General features: G+C 47.6%; 3 protein-coding genes across 5 annotated transcripts; 2 read left to right on the plus strand and 1 right to left on the minus strand.

Moving 5' to 3' along the window:
- Positions 1–3313: 3313 nt before the first annotated feature.
- On the plus strand, positions 3314–7712 carry PTPMT1 (protein tyrosine phosphatase mitochondrial 1). 2 transcript variants are annotated; one of them, XM_082845642.1, is made up of 4 exons: positions 3314–3811; positions 3913–3993; positions 5930–6121; positions 7427–7712. In XM_082845642.1, the coding sequence occupies exons 1-4, from the start codon at positions 3638–3640 to the stop codon at positions 7583–7585; spliced, it is 606 nt and encodes a 201-aa protein (XP_082701768.1). In that variant the 5' UTR covers positions 3314–3637; the 3' UTR covers positions 7586–7712. The 2 variants fall into 2 exon arrangements, with proteins under 2 accessions (XP_082701768.1, XP_082701769.1); XM_082845643.1 differs by having other exon boundaries at positions 3316–3811; positions 5930–6068.
- Positions 7713–7799: 87 nt separating this feature from the next.
- KBTBD4 (kelch repeat and BTB domain containing 4) lies at positions 7800–12936 on the minus strand. Of its 2 annotated transcripts, none has more exons than XM_082845641.1 (4): positions 12881–12936; positions 11344–11964; positions 10169–10275; positions 7800–9724 (listed from the first exon to the last, which is right to left on the minus strand). In XM_082845641.1, the coding sequence occupies exons 1-4, from the start codon at positions 12897–12899 to the stop codon at positions 8864–8866; spliced, it is 1608 nt and encodes a 535-aa protein (XP_082701767.1). In that variant the 5' UTR covers positions 12900–12936; the 3' UTR covers positions 7800–8863. The 2 variants fall into 2 exon arrangements, with proteins under 2 accessions (XP_082701767.1, XP_082701766.1); XM_082845640.1 differs by having other exon boundaries at positions 12777–12900.
- A 75-nt stretch (positions 12937–13011) lies between these two features.
- On the plus strand, positions 13012–17804 carry NDUFS3 (NADH:ubiquinone oxidoreductase core subunit S3). The gene is made up of 7 exons (XM_082845644.1): positions 13012–13129; positions 13238–13303; positions 14449–14546; positions 14883–15032; positions 15929–16054; positions 16187–16306; positions 17565–17804. The coding sequence occupies exons 1-7, from the start codon at positions 13054–13056 to the stop codon at positions 17730–17732; spliced, it is 804 nt and encodes a 267-aa protein (XP_082701770.1). The 5' UTR covers positions 13012–13053; the 3' UTR covers positions 17733–17804.
- The last annotated feature ends 1418 nt before the right edge of the window (positions 17805–19222 follow it).

The following is a 19222-nucleotide window of genomic DNA, read 5'->3' on the forward strand; positions in this document are numbered from 1 at the left end:
TTCTGTACGCGGGCCTCTCACCGCTGTGGCCTCTTCAGTTGCAGAGCACAGGCTCCGGATGCGCAGGCTCAGCGACCATGGCCCACGGCCCAGCCGCTCCACGGCATGTGGGATCTTCCCGGACCGGGGCACGAACCCGTGTCCCCTGCATCGGCAGGCGGAATCTCAACCACTGCGCCACCAGGGAAGCCCTGGTAGAAACCTTTTAAGCAGAGAATCTGTCCCGTTCTTTTTTGTGCCATAGAATCATCCAGATATCCATGTGGTTCACCTCCTCACCTCCTTCAGGTCTTGACTTAAATGTCACCTTCTCAGTTGGGCCTTCCCTGACCACCCTATTTAAAGTTACACACACATACACCTGTGTTTCCAGTCCCTCTTTGCCACTTTGTTTCTATCCAAAGCACTTATCACCATCTAACATAGTATATTTTGTACTTCATATTTTACATATTTTATTTGTAGTCTTCTCACACCAGAAGGTAAACTCTATGGGATAGGGATCTTTTCTGTTTTATATTCTCTGGGCCTAAAATAATACCATGTAGGTGCTCAATAAATACTGGGGCTTCTTTGAATTTGATTTCCATATATTGTGAAATGATTACCACAATAAGTTTAATTAACATCCATTATCTCATACAGATACTTTTTTCCCTTGTGATGAGAATCTCAAGATCTACTCTGTTAACAACTTTCAAATATATCGTAAAGCTATGTTAACTATTGTCATCATGTCGTACATTACATCCCTAGTATTTATTTATCTTATAACAATAAGTTTGTACCTTTTGACTACCTTCATCCAACTCCCCAATTCATCAATAAATATTGTTGAATTAATGAATAGACATATCTTGGTGCTGAGTATGAAAAAAGAGAATGAATTGTTTAGCATCCAGAAACTTCCTGCAACCTACCATGAGCTAAATGAGAGCGTGGACCACACCTGTCTTCTTATCCTCTTGTCTCTCCAATGCTTTTCACAGTGTCCAGCTCAACAGATATTTCTCAAAGGGCGACCAGTAACCTTCCTGATTTTACCTGCCCCTTGACTTAGGGCCACTCCTTGCAGGGCGCTAGTGTCATTCTTGCATCTAGTTACCAAGGAAGGCCAGAGTCCATTACCCCAGAGTCGGGTGGAAGAACAATTACATGAAGAACACAGATTCTTCTAACTTCAAAGGGCTTCCCAATATAGACAAAACACTAAACAGTCCAAATACAAAAAAGCCTGATGTGAGATATAAACGAGTATGAAAAGCTTCCTGCTTCATTTTTTGCTTTCCAAATTGATTAAGATTTGTTTTTAAAAATGTTAACAAGGGTTCAGAGAAGCAAGCCTTTTCCAAGTGCTGGTGGGAGTAAAATTCAGATAGTCTGTTTGGAGGAATTTGAAAGTTTACATATCTTTCTAGGAGCTTTTCTTAAGAAAATAATCAGGATAAGAGCAGGGATGTACTAGTACTTCCCTGGTGGTCCAGTGGTTAAGACTTGGACGCTCCCAATGCAGGGGCATGGGTTCCAACCCTGATCAGGGAACTAAGATCCCACACACCACACCATGCAGCAAAAAAAAAAAAAAAAAGCAGAGATGTACTGATGTATTATGGATCATAACATTGTTGGAATAGCATAAAATCTGATAAAAAAAGTATATACTTGATATACTTTATCAAGTATATCAAACACTTGATAAAGTATATGATATAGCCATAGCCTAGAATATTATATATTTTTTCAAATAATGATACAGAAAAATATTTAATTGTGGGCAAATATTCATGACACATGCTTAGTGAATAAAGCAGGTAACAAATTAACAGGTACAGAACAATCCCATTTTTGTTAGAGAATGTGTTCGTTGAAAGAGACAAAACCCAGAAAGAATATTAAAATATTAACAGTGCATCCTCATCATCACTCGGTATTATCAGTCCTTTAATTTTAGTCATTCTGGTAGAAGTGGAGTGATACTTTACTGTGGTTTAAATTTCTCTTTCCAGACTTCTCTGGTGGCGCAGTGGTTAAGAATCTGCCTGCCAATGCAGGGGACACGGGTTTGAGCCCGGATCCGGGAAAATCCCACATGCCACGGCGCAACTAAGCCCATGCGCCACAACTACTGAGCCTGCGCTCTAGAGCCCGCGAGCCACAACTACTGAAGCTCATGCACCTAGAGCTCCTGCTCCGCAACAAGAGAAGCCACTGCAATGAGAAGCCTGTGCACCGCATTGAAGAGTAGCCCCCGCTCACCGCAAGTACAGTAAAGCCGGAGTGCAGCAACAAAGACCCAAAGCAGCCAAAAATAAATAAATAAACAAACTTATATAAAAAAATTGTAGGGGCTTCCCTGGTGGCGCAGTGGTTGAGAGTCCACCTGCCGATGCAGGGGACGCGGGTTCGCACCCCGGTCTGGGAAGATCTCACATGCTGCGGAGCTTCTGGGCGCGTCCGGAGCCTGTGCTCCGCAACGGGAGAGGCCACAACAGTGAGAGGCCCGCGTACAGAAAAAAAAAAAAAAAAAAAAAAAATTAATGGAAAAGAAAACTGGAAGAAAAAACAAATGTATTTGAGGTGGTAGGATTATGCTACTTTCCTGTATTTTCCAGTTGTTATGAATATGTATTACTTTTATAAGGCGATAAACCTTTTTAAAAAGCACAAGATGCACGTTTCAGAGTACTATTTAAATATAAATAATAAGCATTACAACTATTCCTCTCGTCTATTTGCAGGTTGTGGGTTTTATATTTAAGTTTATCATAATGTTTAATATTAATATATTTTCATAAATAGTGTAGATAACATTGATATATTTCACTCCACACATGCACACACACACACACACACACACACACACACACACACATAGTGATTGCAGTTTGTGCAGGAGGAGGCAGCCATGAATTCAGGCAGATGGGGGATAGGTTGGGAAGGAAGGGCCAGATGAACCCAGGTCCCCTGTTTGTCCAGGATCAGGGCCTCTCCAACAAGCCTCTCTACTTAAAAGCTCAAAGTCCCTTCCAGTCTCTCCTTCAGGGCTACCCCTACCAGAGAGTCTCCTTGTCATGTCTCCCCTTTGGTGGGTCACACCCTCACCTGGGATAACAGTCCCCTCCCTCTGGCCGGTAGTTGGGGAAGGTGTCACAGGCCCACTGGCCATTGGCCAGGGCCCCGCCTCCCTCGGTCGGGGTCATAGTTTCACACGCAGGGGTCAGAGACCTCCTCACCTGGAGTCACAGCCCCCTCCCTCGGGAGGGGGGGTCAATGGCACAGGCAGCGATCACAGTTTCACACGCGGCAAACTCACAACCTTGGACCGAGGACGCGCCCTCCCTCGTCAGGGGTCCCAGTTTCCCGCCCGGGAAGCCCTGGTCCCTCCCCCGAGGCCGGCGGCCCCTCCTCCCGAGACATGGTGCCGGTCCCACGGGGCCCAGGCTCTCCCGAAGTGTCCCTGGGGGCCGGGCCCGAGGTCTCGGTGCTCAAGAGGCCCGCGCCGGCCGTGTCGCCTTCGCTGGAGGCCGCGGACGACTCGCAGTCCTCGGCCTCGTCGCTCTTCTGGCCCTCCTCGCGGCCGCCCCCCGCGAGCCCGCGAGTGGGCAGGTCGTCGCTGCGCCGGGCCGGGTAGGGCAGGATGGCGGCCGGCACGTTGCTGGAGGCCGGCCTGGCCCGGGTGCTCTTCTACCCGACGCTGCTGTACACACTGTTCCGCGGGAAGATGCCGGGCCCGGCGCACCGCGACTGGTACAACCGTATCGACAACACGGTGCTGCTGGGCGCGCTGCCGCTGCGGAACATGACTCGTCGGGTGAGCCGGGCCGGGAGGCCGGGCCGCGCCGGGGCTGGGAGCCAGGCGAGCGCCGCCCGGGCCTCGGCGGCCCTTTCTGAGCCCCCTCTTTGCCTCGGCAGCTGGTACAGGACGAGAACGTGCGAGGGCTCATCACCATGAACGAGGAGTATGAGACGAGGTTCCTGTGCAACTCCCCAAAGGTGAGGCGCCGGGTCCCGTGGGCAGAACTGGGGCCGAGGCGCCCCGCCGGCCTCGCCCACCACACAGGGCCTGGCGAGCCGGAGGAGGTTGGGGGAGGGGGTGCTGTAGGTGACCTTGCCGCAGAGACAGGCGTCCCAGGCTTTTTTGCCTCCTCAGGGAGGATCTGGCCCTCTAAGCTTAAATGGCTGCGGCTGGGGGTATAAATTAATTGTGAAATAAAAACTGATGTGAAAGGCATTTAAAAGTAGAGTTGACAAACTTAGATTATTCCTTTGTGCACAAGTGTATTCTTAATGTCGATAACTCAAATCAGTAACCAGAACTGAAAGGCAACTTTTCTATGGCTTGCTTTCATTCATTTGACACTTACTCAGCACTAAGTATGGATCAGACACTGTTAGATATTCAAGATGAAGGTCCTATAAACTGTAAAAAGAAAAGCTACGGCCAATCCCTGGTGAATTTATCATAAAACAACCCATTGCAAAAACTGCATAGGGTTCATTTGGTTTTGATTTGAGGGAATTTTATATATATGTTAAGAGATGATAGTGGAACTCCAAAGCACTGTCATAAATAAAGTTCAGGCCTAAATCATAATTTTCATTAGATGTGAATGCTTATTTGTGGAACTGTTCATAATGGTTATTAGATGTTGCCCTATCTTTACAGTGTTTGACTTCTATTAGCACTGCACAATTATTTTCTTGTTTACTGTACTGATAGAGCCTAATGAACATGCCGTTATTTCAACTGTAGATTTTTTTGAAATCTTAAAAAAATTGTGACTCACATTTAAAATATATTGATCAGTGATGGCATACATTTTTAAAGAATGGGTAACAGTTCCTTGGATTTCCCACAGTATTTTGCCACAAGACCTCAGGAGTTATTAGCCAAAATGGTGAATGTTCCTTAACGTGGTCCATCCTGCGAAGCAAGTCACAGAAAGTGCTCGTCTCTGGGTGTGAGGCAATTGACATTTGTGAGCAGCTATCTTATCCCACTAGCCTAATCTCCAAGGCAGTGGTTCTCACATTTTAATATGCCTAAGAATTACCTGGCAGTCTTGTTAAACTAGCAGATTCCTAGGTACAACCCCCAGAGATTCTGACTCAGGAACTTTAGGGTGGGGTCCCAGGAATCTGAACATTTAGCAAGCTCCCTAGGTGTTTCTGACATAATTGATGTATAAGCCCCATGCTGCCAGATTTTGCTGTTTTTTGTTAATTTCATGAGCTGTATAAAATATTGACCCTCGTTCGGAGTCATAAGTTTCTGGTTTGCTAAAGTGATTAATATCAAGAGTAGCTGGAGCCTACCTGAAGTCTTAAGGCAAAATAAAAAAGTTGCCCAGTTTGCCAGAGGCCTTATTTCTCCTGTTTATTCTTTTCTTCCTCCTAAGTGATAATATTGCACTAACAAAAGTAGGTGCATTATTTTAATTTTAAAATAACTGTTTTCTACCACATACCCTCTCAAAAAAAGTGGTAAAAAAGAGGAGGCTTATGGACAGAGAAACAGAAAGTTCTTGCAAAACATAGTAGTCCAGCCTCGCAGCTGGATCATGCGAAAATAGTTACACAGCTTTTGTAGATGAATTTTATACAGCTCGTACTTTGTAGCTAAAGATTCAAATACTTTAGCTTTGGTACTAAAGCTCCTAATGGTACTTTAAGAACACTTTAAATCTTGGACATAATCCTAACTCAGCAGCATTGCTGTTGTGTGATGAAAGACCAGCCATGTAGGTCAGCCATTTTAAAGACATTTCTGAAAGAAGTTTCTTTTTAGGCAAACAGTAAACAGTATATTCACATTGTAGTAAACCGTGAAGCTTCCTTGTTGTTTCGCTGCCTCTTGGGAGCCCATCTTCCTACCATTCACATCAGGCTTTTTTCATTTTCTTTTCTATGCTGGTGGACCTCGTTCCAGGAGTGGAAGAATGCAGGAGTCGAGCAGCTGTGGCTCAGCACGATAGACATGACCGGAGTCCCAACCTTGGCTAACCTCCAGAAAGGAGTCCAGTTTGCTCTCAAGTACCAGTCGCTAGGCCAGTCTGTCTACGTACATTGTAAGGCTGGGCGTTCCAGAAGTGCCACTATGGTGGCAGCATATCTGATTCAGGTAGAAAAGGTCTTTCTGGACCGGTCCCCTTTACAGCAGATCTCCAGTCTACTGGCAGACCTTGCTAGGAGCCATGTTCCCAATTTCAGGCTGTTGGGAGGTGGAAAGCACCTGAACTTTGCAGACAGGCTGACCTTTGGCTTTCTCACCGGCCAGCTGTGTGACCTTAGGCAAAAGTGGCTTCCCCTCTCCATTGCTCAATTTCCTCAAACTAAATGTGTTGTGAAGCTTGAATGAGAATGTATGTCAAGCACTGACCTAGAACGAGCATTCAAAATATGGAGTTGCAAAGGATGCTAATACCAGCAAAAGGCTAGAAACACTTGTTATAAACATGTCAGGAAATCTAGTTCTGTAGATAATAGTGCTGATCACTTGCAGCTCTATAGGACTCACGTTTCTTTAAGTATTTCAGAGTAAAGTTCTGGACATTAATTTCTAGAAACAGTGGCTCCAACAGAATTTTGCCTATCAATTTGTTATGATCAGCAGGTGGGATGCTTTTACAAACATTTAGAAGCCAGTACTCTAGTCCATCCTTTCCTGTTACAAACCCCCGGCTCATTTTTGTTACCTGTGAGGCCCCTGCAGAGCATTTACTAAGTAATGTAGATAGTTTAAGGAAAAAGGAAATGTAAAGATAAACAGCCTGGCCTTGTGTTACTGTGGACTGGTGAATATATGATTTAACAATACTAAAGCTTTGGTCATTTGGACTCTGTTTTGCTGGAAACTGGGTGTCAGGAGATATTTTGGGCAAAGTGAGAACTGAACCAGCAGGCTAAAAATCTCTACTTTCTTGGTTCTATTGAGTTCTAAACCAGTAAGTATCCTGAGGACACAAAGATAGCCCTCCTAGTTAAATTTTAAAAGTACTCTTTTCTAGACATGGTGACAAGTTGCATAGAAACATCAACTGTGTAGTCTTTCCAGGAAACTCTTGTAACCAACAGCCTAGCTCAGAGAGGACATCTAGTAGGCCTATGCCCACTTGAATTTAGGATCTCAGCTTCATGTGTTCAACCTTCTATTTCCAGGGTTTGGCAGAATAAAAATTAGATAGAAAGACTGATTTGGGTCCCCCCCTTTACCTCCCCCAGCCTATTGCATATAATTGTGGGACTTTGACTGAAGGGGTTAAAGTGCTCTCCCACTTATAATATGTGGGGCATAGCTTTTAACTCCCTGCAAAGTGGAATTTTTAAAAAAATGAAATTCTGAGAGCCCTTTAGCACTTGTTATTGGGTCAAGGACACCTTAACACCTGGTCCTTTCTTTGTCTGATTTCCCAACCCTGCACTTCAGGTGTACAACTGGACTCCAGAGGAGGCCGTAAGAGCCATCACCAAAATCCGGTCACACATCTACATCAGACCTGGCCAGCTGGAAGTTCTCAGAGAGTTCCACAGGGTGATCACTGCAGGAGCAGCAAAGAATGAGACTTGTCACACATCGCAGATATGAAGTACATGGATTAGAAAGAACTCAGGACAACCCTGGCTTGCTACAGAATAAGAATGTTTAACAGGACCAAAGGGGCTTAAGCCCAAACTTGATGTAATAGAAACGTGCTAAGTAATGGTTAATTTCACTCCCTGTGTCTTGTTTCATTTTCTTGAAATAACACTGTTGTGTGACTAGGAAGATTTAGTGTGGCTTCTATTCATGGGGCCTGGGGATATGGGACAGGGATAAGGGTTTATTTCCAAAGGTCCAAGAAATCTGTCATGCACCTGATGTTGTGCCTAATGATATTTACCCCCATAACTCAAAGACGTTTAACACTAGGAAAAGAGAAGAGAAATACTCAGCTATGGCTCTTTGCCACTGTCAGAATCCTAATTCACTGGCCCTATGGGGCTCTCCTCACTTGGAGCAGTCATCCTGTATGCAGACAAGGAAGTATGGGATTCAATCAGCATTGTGACTGACTTAGAAATGTGTGGGTATGTAATTAGTTTCCCTTAGGAAGTCACCCCTTCAGAATTCAAAACAGACACACATATCGCTTCAAAAACTTTTATTTGTATGAACAGTTCCTAGCTCTTGGCTTAGCTTAGAGCTTTTAAAAGAATAGAGACCTTATATATTTGAGTTTGAAAAAAGTTTCTGCGATTAATCAGAAATAATCCTTTCTACTTTCTGGCTTACTCCTTGGAATAAGCCAAAAATAAAACCAAAGTATACATTTCTTGACAGACAGATGAAAAACAACAGACAAACGTCCTAAATTCTAGGGTAGACTCTTGCTGGTGAAGGACACCTTCAGCTTAGTCCATTCTCCCAACCAAAGCCTGAAGGAGAACTCTAACACCTAATTCTTCGTGGAAAAATGACCAATTAGCCACTTAACAGGCTATGGAAAAAAAGGAAGACTGGGCATCTTTCCTTCTGTCCCGGGATCAGGGGTGCTTCTATGTAACACTGATCAGGTAAAGAGGGGAGGCAGTGCCTAAGGGCGGAGAAGAGGCTTGCTCTACGTGCTCTGTAGGGAGGCACAGGATTACAAGGGGATGGCGAACAGGCTGGCCTACTCTCAGTTCAACCAGCCAGCTGAGAAGCAGCAGTCTAAAAAGCCCCAAACGGAACACCCTTATGAGTTCAAGGGTTGAGGCGCTGCCTTTCTAACATGTGCCAAAAAATAACATAGTACCTGAATGGGGGCCTCCGGGACTTTGAGTTTGGATGGGTAGGTGCTGGAGAAAGGGAGGGCAAAAGTCAGCCGCTCTTTCCCTCACAGCCTTAGGCCAACACAAACTGCAAATTGGTAAGCAGCACCTTAACGCCTCTAGTGACAGTTACAGCCGAAGTGGCAGGATCAAGCTTGTAGGTGTTGGCATCCCCCTTTTTATATCGGTCCCGAAAAACATAGATGCTCCCATTACAGCTGGCAATCTTCCAGAGGGATGGGGCAGAGCTCCAGGCCTCAGGAAGGCAAAGCCGGGTGAAGCTGTCTAGCAGGGGATTGTAGCACACCAGGGAGTCCCCTTCAGCCACGATGAACACCAGATCCTTATGCACAGCTGCGTGCATGCGGCCAGCGAAGGGCAGCACATAGGGTTTCACGTGACACTTGTCTGTCTCTGTGTCAAAGCACTGGATGAGTCGGGACGGTTTGGTAAAGAAGTCCAGGTCATTCTCCTCCCCCCCTAGTAAGTAGATGATCCCGTTGAGGTTGGCACCAGCGGCCCCTGACACAGCCACCTCTAACTGGGTTGTCTCAGTCCAGACGTTATCACCTACCCGATAATAGATAACTGCATTGGAGAGGGTATCCTGCAGCGTCTTGCCACCCAGTGAATATATGGCATCTTTCCCGGGCACAGACACCAGGGTGTGCTGGAGTCGGTCACGGGGCAAAGGCGCACACCATTCCCAGTCCACAGTGGCATTGTTGCACTTCCACATGCGCCGTGGGATGGACCCTCCCACCACATACAAGTCTCCGCCATGCTTGCAGGCTGCAGTGATCTGGTGGCACAAGCTGTTTTGGCCACTTACACTGATGGAGTCATCTTCTGCACAATGTAAGGACACAGCCAACGAGTGGGTACGAGATGACTCTTTCCCGATCAGGTAAATGTGTACATTCTCCCCAATTTCCTATTGGTGAAATTAAAGGTATAAATGGTATCTATCAGTTCTAGGCTAAGGCTCACTTGAGATACATATCCTTAAGGTCCCAGACCACACACTTGTACCTTGCTCTAACCTACTCTGCTCTAGTTACTGTGTGTCATCCTGACTCTCCTCTAATCACTTTCAGGCATCTTATGCTGAAAGAGAAAACCTGTTACACTCATTCCAGCCTTTTTTATAATTATCATGAGCTGCTACTTTGGATTATTAATGTAATGATGAGTAGTTCTCTCAAGGAGCTTTGGAGCCCAGAGGCTGGTGGCTTCTGGTCTCACACACACATCCTCCTCCCCAGCTCTTATCAGTTTCAAGCCAGAGACTTATTTACCAGCATCAAAGAGGCCAGGCCAATAAATGGCTGGAATGCACGGATATCATGGTGCCCAACCCTAAAGATATCTGCCTTACCTTCAAGCTAGTCCTGAGTGACTCTGAAAAAGCCTCTCTTTCTTCTTTATTAAAATTGATCCAGGCTTCTATTGCCTCTGTTGGGTTCTGGGAACATGGAACTCCATCTGTAAAAACCAGAGGAAAGGTATGGTCAATGGCAATCTGACAATCCAAAAGGGAAATTTAGAACAAGTGGCTTTAAAAACGTGAACATCTTTGTCAGACTACCACCATGTATGTATATGTACGTGTATGAGAAATTAACATAAAATTGCCTTGTTTCTTTTTTTAAAATAAATTTATTTATTTATTTTTGGCTGCATTGGGTCTTTGTTGCTGCGCACGGGCTTTCTCTAGTTGCGGCGAGCAGGGGCTACTCTTTGTTGCAGTGTGCAGGCTTCTCATTGCAGTGGCTTCTCTTTTGCAGAGCATGGCCTCTAGGCACACAGGCTTCAGTAGTTGTGGCACGCGGGCTCTAGAGCGCAGGCTCAGTAGTTGTGGAGCACGGGCTTAGTTGCTCCACGGCATGTAGGATCTTCCCGGACCAGGGCTCGAACCTGTCTCCCCTGCATTGGCAGGCAGATTCTTAACCACTGTGCCACTAGGGAAGTCCCTGCCTTGTTTCTTTTAATCAAAATGGATGATTTGATATTCTCCTACTTGCCATGGAAGCAATTTACTAGGCTACAAAACTCACACTTGAAGTATGGTTATACCTCACTTGTGGAGTCAGGATTGTTACCTAAAAATTGGAAAATCACTTGAGAAGCTTCTTATTTAGGTATCTTGACTCACTGTCAATTTACTTACCTAACTAGTCCCACAAATACATGCAAAGTACAGAATGGATGAGACCACTTACGCACAAGAGAGATTAGAATATAAATGCAGATAGCTCCTCACTACCTTTTGTGGCTAAGTGCTGCTGTTTTTTTTCTTTTCAATCCAAGATTTGTATATACTGTGAAATGTTGCTTTGTTTTCCTAGCCTCTTCGTCTGGAAGGGACTCTGTCTCTGATATCAGCTACTAAATCTCAACTTACTCTCTCTCAGAAGGTATCTAAATTCTTATCAAGAATAATAATGTAAACTAACACCAGGAAGCCTGAGGGTACCCTTCTCCTAAACTAGAACATTCACTGAACATCATACCGGTGTAGCTGGGTATGATGTTCCCCCTCTCTCAACTTACCAGAGATGATATCAGTGAGTAGACGATGGGGCAAGTGGAGAAATTCCTCTGTGCTCTGCAGCTGGGCCAGGTGGGCCTTGGCACAGTGCTTGGCAGCAGTGTAGAGCTCAGGATCACTGTGTCGATCTGCCAGCCACATCACCTGAAGACAGTTGCCCACCTGCACTGTGCGGGCCAAAAACCGAGAACACTCCTCAAAGAGAGATGTCAGCTGATACATGTCTGACACCTCATATATTTCCTGCAGCTCCTCAGCTCGAAGTTTCACGGTCCCATGGTAGATATAATCAACCAGGAGCTGGAAAACAGACTCGCTCACATCCTGCAGCACAATTACCCGGTTGTGGGCCTCCTTCAGGTTGGAAGTGAACATGGACCGGAAGAAGCAACTCTGAGCTGAGAGGACCAATCGGTGGAGCTGAAACTCCCGGCCTTCCACTGAAATGGTGACATCAGCAAAGAGCTCTTCCTCCAAACACAGTTTCATGATGCCTTGAGCCACACGGCCTGAGTGTGACCTATCTTTGAAAGTGTAGTTCACAAAGTAGTTCTCATCCATGGATGCTCCAGGCTCCTCTGGTGATTCCATGGTAGTAGCCAACTTCTCTCTCTGCCAGTTGTCTGCAAAACACCACCACCCTGAATAACTGAAGTAGTCCATAGCCACAGCCTATGAATCCAATTGTCCAAGGAAGGAGAAGGGAAAAGTGAGGGCACAGTCGGACCAGATTAGCCTTAGTCCTGGCCCTGTTAATGACATCTCTGATGTTCTCCTTCAACCAAAGCTGGACTCACGCTCTTGCAATGACATCACATTCCTAATGAAATAAAAATTTCGTACTCTGGGTGTTTCCCTGAGAAAACACGGAATACTCCTTTCCTTTATGTAACAAAAGGCCTGGTATTTAGGTCAACACATGAAAGCGAGGGATTGGAGAAAGCCTATGATTTTAAAAGCCTGGGAAAAAGCCTTACTAACCAAATAACTATTAGCATAAAACTTGTGAGGCTCGGGGCAGCAGAACCTGACAAAAAGATCCCCATGTCCTTGTGGCCGGGTCCCTCTTTCCCCGCGCAGGGAATCCAGACCTTACAATCTGAGGTTTGTCCTAGGACATCTCTCAGATCCACGTTTGCTCTTTTCTGAGCCTCTCCCCGGCACTTCCCCGCTCGTCCTAATGACTCCCCAAGGCTTCCTCCCAGAACTCGAGACGGAGCCCAGCCGTCCCTAGCACGGGGCCCGAGGTAGCCCATCGCCACGTGCAGGGTTCCCGCTCCACCTGGAGTCGCCTGGGAAACGGCCGCTAGGGAAACCGTTCTTCTCTCTCCCTCCCCCTAGCCTTGCCCAACGGCCCTCATCAAAAGCTTAGCTCAGGGAGCGGGGGAGGGGTGTGGAATGTGGAACCCAGACTTCTCGCCCCTTCTTCTCTCACCAGTCTGGTTCCTTAGGATCCTTGCCTTCTCTCCAGCCTCTGTCACACCAAGCTAGGGCACGTTCACGTCACGGTTTCCCCACCCGCTGGCTTCGCTTTCTCACCTGTCTTCCCTCCTTTCATTCCGAAGCCCGAAGCCCGGAACCCGGAACCTCTGCTTCCGACCCCGCGTCCGCCCGGAAGAAGTTCTGTTGCACACTTCCGTTTCCGGTCCGTGCCCTTGGGGCTCCGTGTCCTATGGATCTGCCCTCGGCTACCTGGAGTGCATCCGGGGAACATGGCGGCGGCGGCGGCGGCAGCAGCGGCTCGGGGCTGTTGGCTGGGGCTCGTGGGGTCCGCTGCGCTGGCCAGAGGTGAGCAGTGGACAGCTGGCTGAGGCCCGGGGCAGGAACGGCTACACGCCCAGCGCAGGGAGTTCCTCAGGCCTCACCCTGCGCTTCGGTGTCTATCTTCCCATGCAGTGGCCTGGAGACCCTTGGTGCTCTTGCTGCCGGTGAGGAGGGAAAGCGCCGCGGCAGACACGCGCCGTGAGTATGTGCGGGTCCGGCCCTTCTCGGGACTACAGGCGGGGCCCCGTTCATTCCCTTTGTCAGATGTTTGCCCTTGTCCTGGGCTGCCCTCCCCTGCGTTTCCTGGCAAGTCTCTGTTTGTCCTTAGAGAGCTGACTCCAATGGTCCTCACTCTGCAGAGTGAGGCAGAGTCGGGCCCTCCCTGTGCCCTTAGGCCTTTCTGTTATGGTCCTGTTGCCCCTTGTCCATTTCCATGATTCCCTTTTTCTCTGATTAAACTGGCATCTCTTTGAAAGCAGGAAACATAAACTTTGGGCCTCGGAGTCTTGTTATAATAGTAGCCCACGTTACTTGAATGCTTACTGTGTGCCAGGCACCTTGCTAAGCGATTAATGAACGATTATAGTCTCCACAACAATCTTATGAGATAGATAGTATTATGCTCTTCTACTGTAGAGCAGGAAATAGTCCAGAGAAGTAACTTGCCCGGGATCACAGCACTAGTAAGTGACAAAGTAGGCCTGCCTGCTGCCAAAGGCAGAGAAAACAGTTACTCTGCGGCCTATGATGTGTGGTTGCTCCGTGATTTAGTGTTGTACGAATGAGTGTACGGAGATGAGTTACAGTCAATATAAGCCAAGTGGGAGTCAGGAAACCTGACATTTCCCCCTTTCTGGGCCTCAGTTTCCTCATCTATGTCAAAAAAAAAAAAGGTTTCAACTACATAATCTGTGATGGCTCTTCAGCCCTGAAGTTCTTAGCTGGAGAACCTTCTATGAGCCAGATGCTAAGGAGATAAAGAGAAGCAAAAGTTCTGATTCTCACACTTAAAGAGCTTCTAGTGTGGTAAGAGAGCTGAGACATATGCTGCTTTTAGCAGAAATGCAGGCATTGTGAAGGAAGAACCATGGAGTAGTTTTGAAAAGGGTCAAACACCCCAGCTGCAGTAATAAGGTGAGTCTTTGTGGACTGGGTAGGTGGCATTTTCCTTATGTTTTCATCACTTCCAGTTCCATGGAAGAGGAAGCTTCCACTTCACCTTTCTCAGGGTTCTGCAGGGAGTCCTGACTGGGAAACGGCACCCCTTACAAGCTCAAGAGACTGAATGCAGGGCTGGCTGCTGCCTTCTACTTTCCTTACTTAAATATGCCTTCTCCTTCCAGCCACTGTCAGACCACAGAATGATGTGGCCCACAAGCAGCTCTCAGCTTTTGGACAGTATGTGGCTGAAATCCTGCCCAAGTATGTCCAACAAGTTCAGGTAATATTCACTACTGTTGTTCGGGTTTGGGTCAAGAAAGAACCATGTTGAGACTTCTGTGTCAGTCCAGTGGTTGGGACTCCGCACTTTCGATCCCTGGTTGGGGAACTAAGATCCCACGTGCCACGTGGCACGGCCAAAAAAAAAACCCAAAAAACACTGAAAGAAAGAACTGTGTTCTTAGGGCATGTGGGAGTGGGCAGCCTGGAATCAAACCACAGACTCCTCCATCCCAACTTGGTCTTTTTTCTCTGCCTTTAATCAGGAGACTCCAGCTGAAGTTAGCTGCTCCCTCTGTAGCTTTGTTCCTTCTCCTCTCCTGTTCCATGTCTGCAGGTGTCCTGCTTCAATGAGTTAGAGATCTGTATCCATCCTGATGGAGTCATCCCAGTGCTGACTTTCCTCAGGGATCACAGCAATGCACAATTCAAATCCTTGGCTGACTTGACAGCGGTGGATATCCCCACCCGGCAGAACCGTTTCGAGGTCAGTCAGGAGACTTGAGGTTTGGAAAGTAAAGGAGGGAAAGGGGACAGAACAGGTTTAGGGTGATAGCTACCTTTGGGAACCATAGCCTCCTTAGTTTCTGTTCAGGTCAAACAATACAACACAGCAGTTAAACCAGGGCCTCGGAATCAGGCAGACTGAGTTTGAATTGTAGCTTTGCCATTAGTAGGCTGTGTGGCTTCAAACATTTTGTTTGATTTTTCTGAATTTAGTTTTCTTATGTGCAAAGTAAGTACAAAAAGAGCATAAAACCACCCTATCTGATAGGGTGGTTGTGAGGATTAAATGAGATAGTACAGGTAGACTGCTAGCACACAATAAGTTCTCAATACATATAGCTATTGTTATTGTTAGTATGGTCATCTACTTTCTGCCAGATCCTGGGATTGAGAGAGAAATAACACCCAGTACCTGCCCTCCAGGAGTCCCCCACACTCTAGTGAGGCAGAAGGACACATAAAACAGTTTACTGTAATAACATAATTCATGGGATATTATAAGAACACAGGAGAGGCACTTAGCCCTGTCTAGGAGGCTTTTATGAAGGGAGAGAGAAAGTTTGTGCTGAATCTTAAAGGATAACTAGGAGACCAGGAATTAGCCCAGTGAGGGAGGGCAGGTCGGGAGGCATCCAGTAGCATGAGCAAAGACAAGCATGCTGACAGGCTGAGCTGTAGGGTGGCTTAGGCCTTTGGAAGTAGTTGCAAGTATAAGAGCATCTTGAGGTTTTGAACTTCGGGACAGAAGGCAGGTTCACAGGGTGGAACTTTAACCCACCCTGTATCCTCATTATTATGCTCCCACTCAGGGACTTCTGTCCCAGACCCCTCAGCCTGTGGTCCTCTTGGTCCTCCAGCTCCCTCCATTCTCCCTAGATTGTTTACAACTTGCTCTCTCTGCGTTTCAACTCCCGGATCCGTGTGAAGACCTATACAGATGAGCTGACACCCATTGAGTCTTCTGTGTCTGTGTACAAGGCAGCAAACTGGTATGAGAGGGAGGTGAGTTACTGGACGTGGTGGACCCACCTCTGGGCCGGAGTTGCAGAACTGATTGAAATTACTGGATACAGTGCAGCCCCTCACCCTGTGTTGGCTGTGATGGCTGGTTGCCTGAGTGCCTCTTTTTTCTAGATTTGGGACATGTTTGGAGTCTTCTTTGCTAACCACCCTGACCTAAGAAGGATCCTAACAGACTATGGTTTTGAGGGACATCCTTTCCGGAAAGATTTCCCCCTGTCTGGCTATGTTGAGGTAGGAGCCTTGGAACTGGGCAGCAGTCTGGGCAGGGAGGACCTGGTAGAGATCCTGGGCAGGAATTATGGCCATTGGATTGTGGTGGCTTAAGAGGATGGATTCCATCCTAGCTCCACTCTGACACAGTTTTGTCATCTGCAAAATAGGAACAATAATAGTACTTAACGATAGTAGATTTGCAGAAAACTAATTGATGTATGTTTAAAAGGGGAGTATTGTAAATGTTCAGTTGATGTTAGCCATTATTTTAATGGTCATTTTAATGACCAAGGCAGACTTAAGGACACAGCTTGTCACCAAGATCTAAAGTGGAGTATCTTTTTACCCTGCCCTGGATCTCTGAGAAGGCAAGACACTACATGTTCAGCCCTTGAGAATGGCCAGAGGCAAGACCAGTAACAATTGCCTGTAAGAGCCTTATGAAGAATTTCAATACTTTACTTTACGGTTGCAACATGTTGCAGGTTATTAGCAGGAAGCTGGTTTATTGTATACACACACACATGATTTTGTAGCAAAGTAATTTTTTAGAAACGTTGGGATAGTGGCAATCCAGCCCATCACTTCATACCCAAATGCTCCTGTTTTCTTAGTGTTTAGTTTAGCATGGTCCCATTCCCAGCACCCAGTTGTCTTTACCTTATCCAACTGATCTTCCAATAACAAGAAAAGCCATGCCACATGTATTGCCTTGCATCTTGGCAGTGATAATGCCAAGGCCACAGGGCCTGAACTTGAGTGCTTGCCAGCTTAGGTTTGTTGTTTCCAGCCACTGACTTGCTCCCTCATCATGGGCAAACGCTTACCGTCAATTTATAAGAGTATGTTGAGGGAATTCCCTGGCGGTCCAGTGGTTAGGACTCCACGCTTTCACTGCCATGGGCCCACGTTCATTCCCTGGTTGGGGAACTAAGATCCTGTAAGCCGCACAGTGCAGCAAAAAAGAAAAAAAAAAGAGTGTGTGGATGGGTGAGCAAAGTCAGTTCTGGTGGAAAAGGAGCTCAGAGCTCCTGATGTGGGGATGGTGGGCAGGGGGGCCTGCCTGGGTGATGGCAGGGCATGAGATAGAGGCCATTTTAGACTGTTTGGGTTGTGATCTGATGGGTAACACAGATGAGGATGGAGACTTACAGAGGCTGGGACAGGAGTCAAGGACAGAGAAGTAAAGGGGCTGAGGAAGGCTTTGGGAAAGTGGGCCTTTAGTGGCTGTAGCAAGGTCTTCCTTAGTGCTCACGCCTGCCTTTTTCTTCTGCAGTTACGCTATGACGATGAGGTGAAGCGGGTGGTGGCCGAGCCAGTGGAGTTGGCACAAGAGTTCCGCAGGTTTGATCTGAACAGCCCCTGGGAGACTTTCCCTGCTTATCGCCAGCCCCCTGAGAGTCTCAGGCTTGAAGCTGGAGACAAGAACCCCGAAACCAAGTAGTTTCAGGGAAGGCATGTGTATCCTAGAAAGCGCCATATCTATCATTGAGCGTCCCTGTAAATAAAACCCTACTTAGATTCACCACTTCTGTGTGCTTTTTGTGATACGCGGGCCGCTCACTGTTGTGGCCTCTCCCGTTGCGGAGCACAGGCTCCAGACGCGCAGGCTCAGCGGCCATGGCTCACGGGCCCAGCCGCTTTGCGGCATGTGGGATCTTCCCAGACCGGGGCGCGAACCCGCGTCCCCTGCATCGGCAGGCGGACTCTCAACCACTGCGCCACCAGGGAAGCCCTGGATATACTTCTGAGAGAGAGATTCTGGAGCTGAAATTGAAAGTTCTCACAATCCACAGGGCTCAGGATGGGTGTGGCAGGGCCTCTCCTGAGAATTGGAGGGGTCTCAACGACTGCTAGAGAAAGCCCCTTGTCACAGCATACTGTCTGGCGGCAGCTGATGGATCCAGGGGCCTGGGTGGAAATAGGGCACCCTCCACCCACCCTCATCCTCATCCTACGCAAACAATCACAGGGTTCCATGGGCCAACAGTCAGAGCCAAGAAGAGCTTCAGCTCATTTTGAATCCTGTGTCCTGCTCCCTGCAAGCTGACAGCCCATCATGCTTGGGCTAAGGGAATCTTCCTGCACTCTGGCCTGAGCTAAGAATGCTGTAAGCAAGCAAAGGGGGTCCCAGTCTGGGGCAAAAGACAATCAGGAGCTGCAGGTCTGTCTGCCAGGAAGCAGCACGCCGCACCCCGCCAGTGTGCAGTCTGTTCAGCCCCTGGCCGCGTGCCTGAGGTGGGAGTGTTTCTCTGCCTGTCGGTGGGCCGCTCAGCCAGCACACCAGGCAGTTGGAAGATCAGGCTTTGCTGCTGTTGCTCTTGGCTACTGAGGGGCTCCCTGGAGGCTGGGCTGGACTGGGTGTCAGGGGCTGGACTCAGCTGCAGAATGTTTTGGGGGTGACGACAGATAGTAGTGTAACTGCCTGGGCTCTTGCCTACCTTTTTTTTTTTTTTTTAAATTTAAAAAAAATTATTTATTTTTGGCTGTGTTGGGTCTTCGTTGCTGTGCGCGGGCCTTCTCTAGTTGCGACGCGCGGGCTTTCTCTAGTTGTGGCGAGCGGGGGCTACTCTTTGTTGCGGTGCGCAGGCTTATTGCAGTGGCTTCTCTTGTTGCAGAGCACGGGCTCTAGGTGTGCAGGCTTCGGTAGTTGTGGCACGTGGGCTCAGTAGTTGTGGTGCACGGGCTTAGTTGCTCCGTGGCATGTGGGATTTTCCCAGACCAGGGCCCAAACCTGTGTCCCCTGCATTGGCAGGCGGGTTCTTAACCACTGCACCACCAGGGAAGCCCCCCTCTTGCCTACCTTTTTGGAGGGCTAAGTCAGAGCTGTTTGCTACCAAACACCTTCTTCCTATTAACTAAGCATCCCGCCCATCTGGGCAGGAATAAGCTAAGGGCCTGACAAGCCAGGAGCCAGGCTCTTCCTGCCAACAA

Source organism: Leucopleurus acutus (genome assembly GCF_964270905.1).
Source record: "Leucopleurus acutus genome assembly, chromosome: 8".
In the NCBI taxonomy this organism is placed as follows: Eukaryota; Metazoa; Chordata; class Mammalia; order Artiodactyla; family Delphinidae; genus Leucopleurus; species Leucopleurus acutus.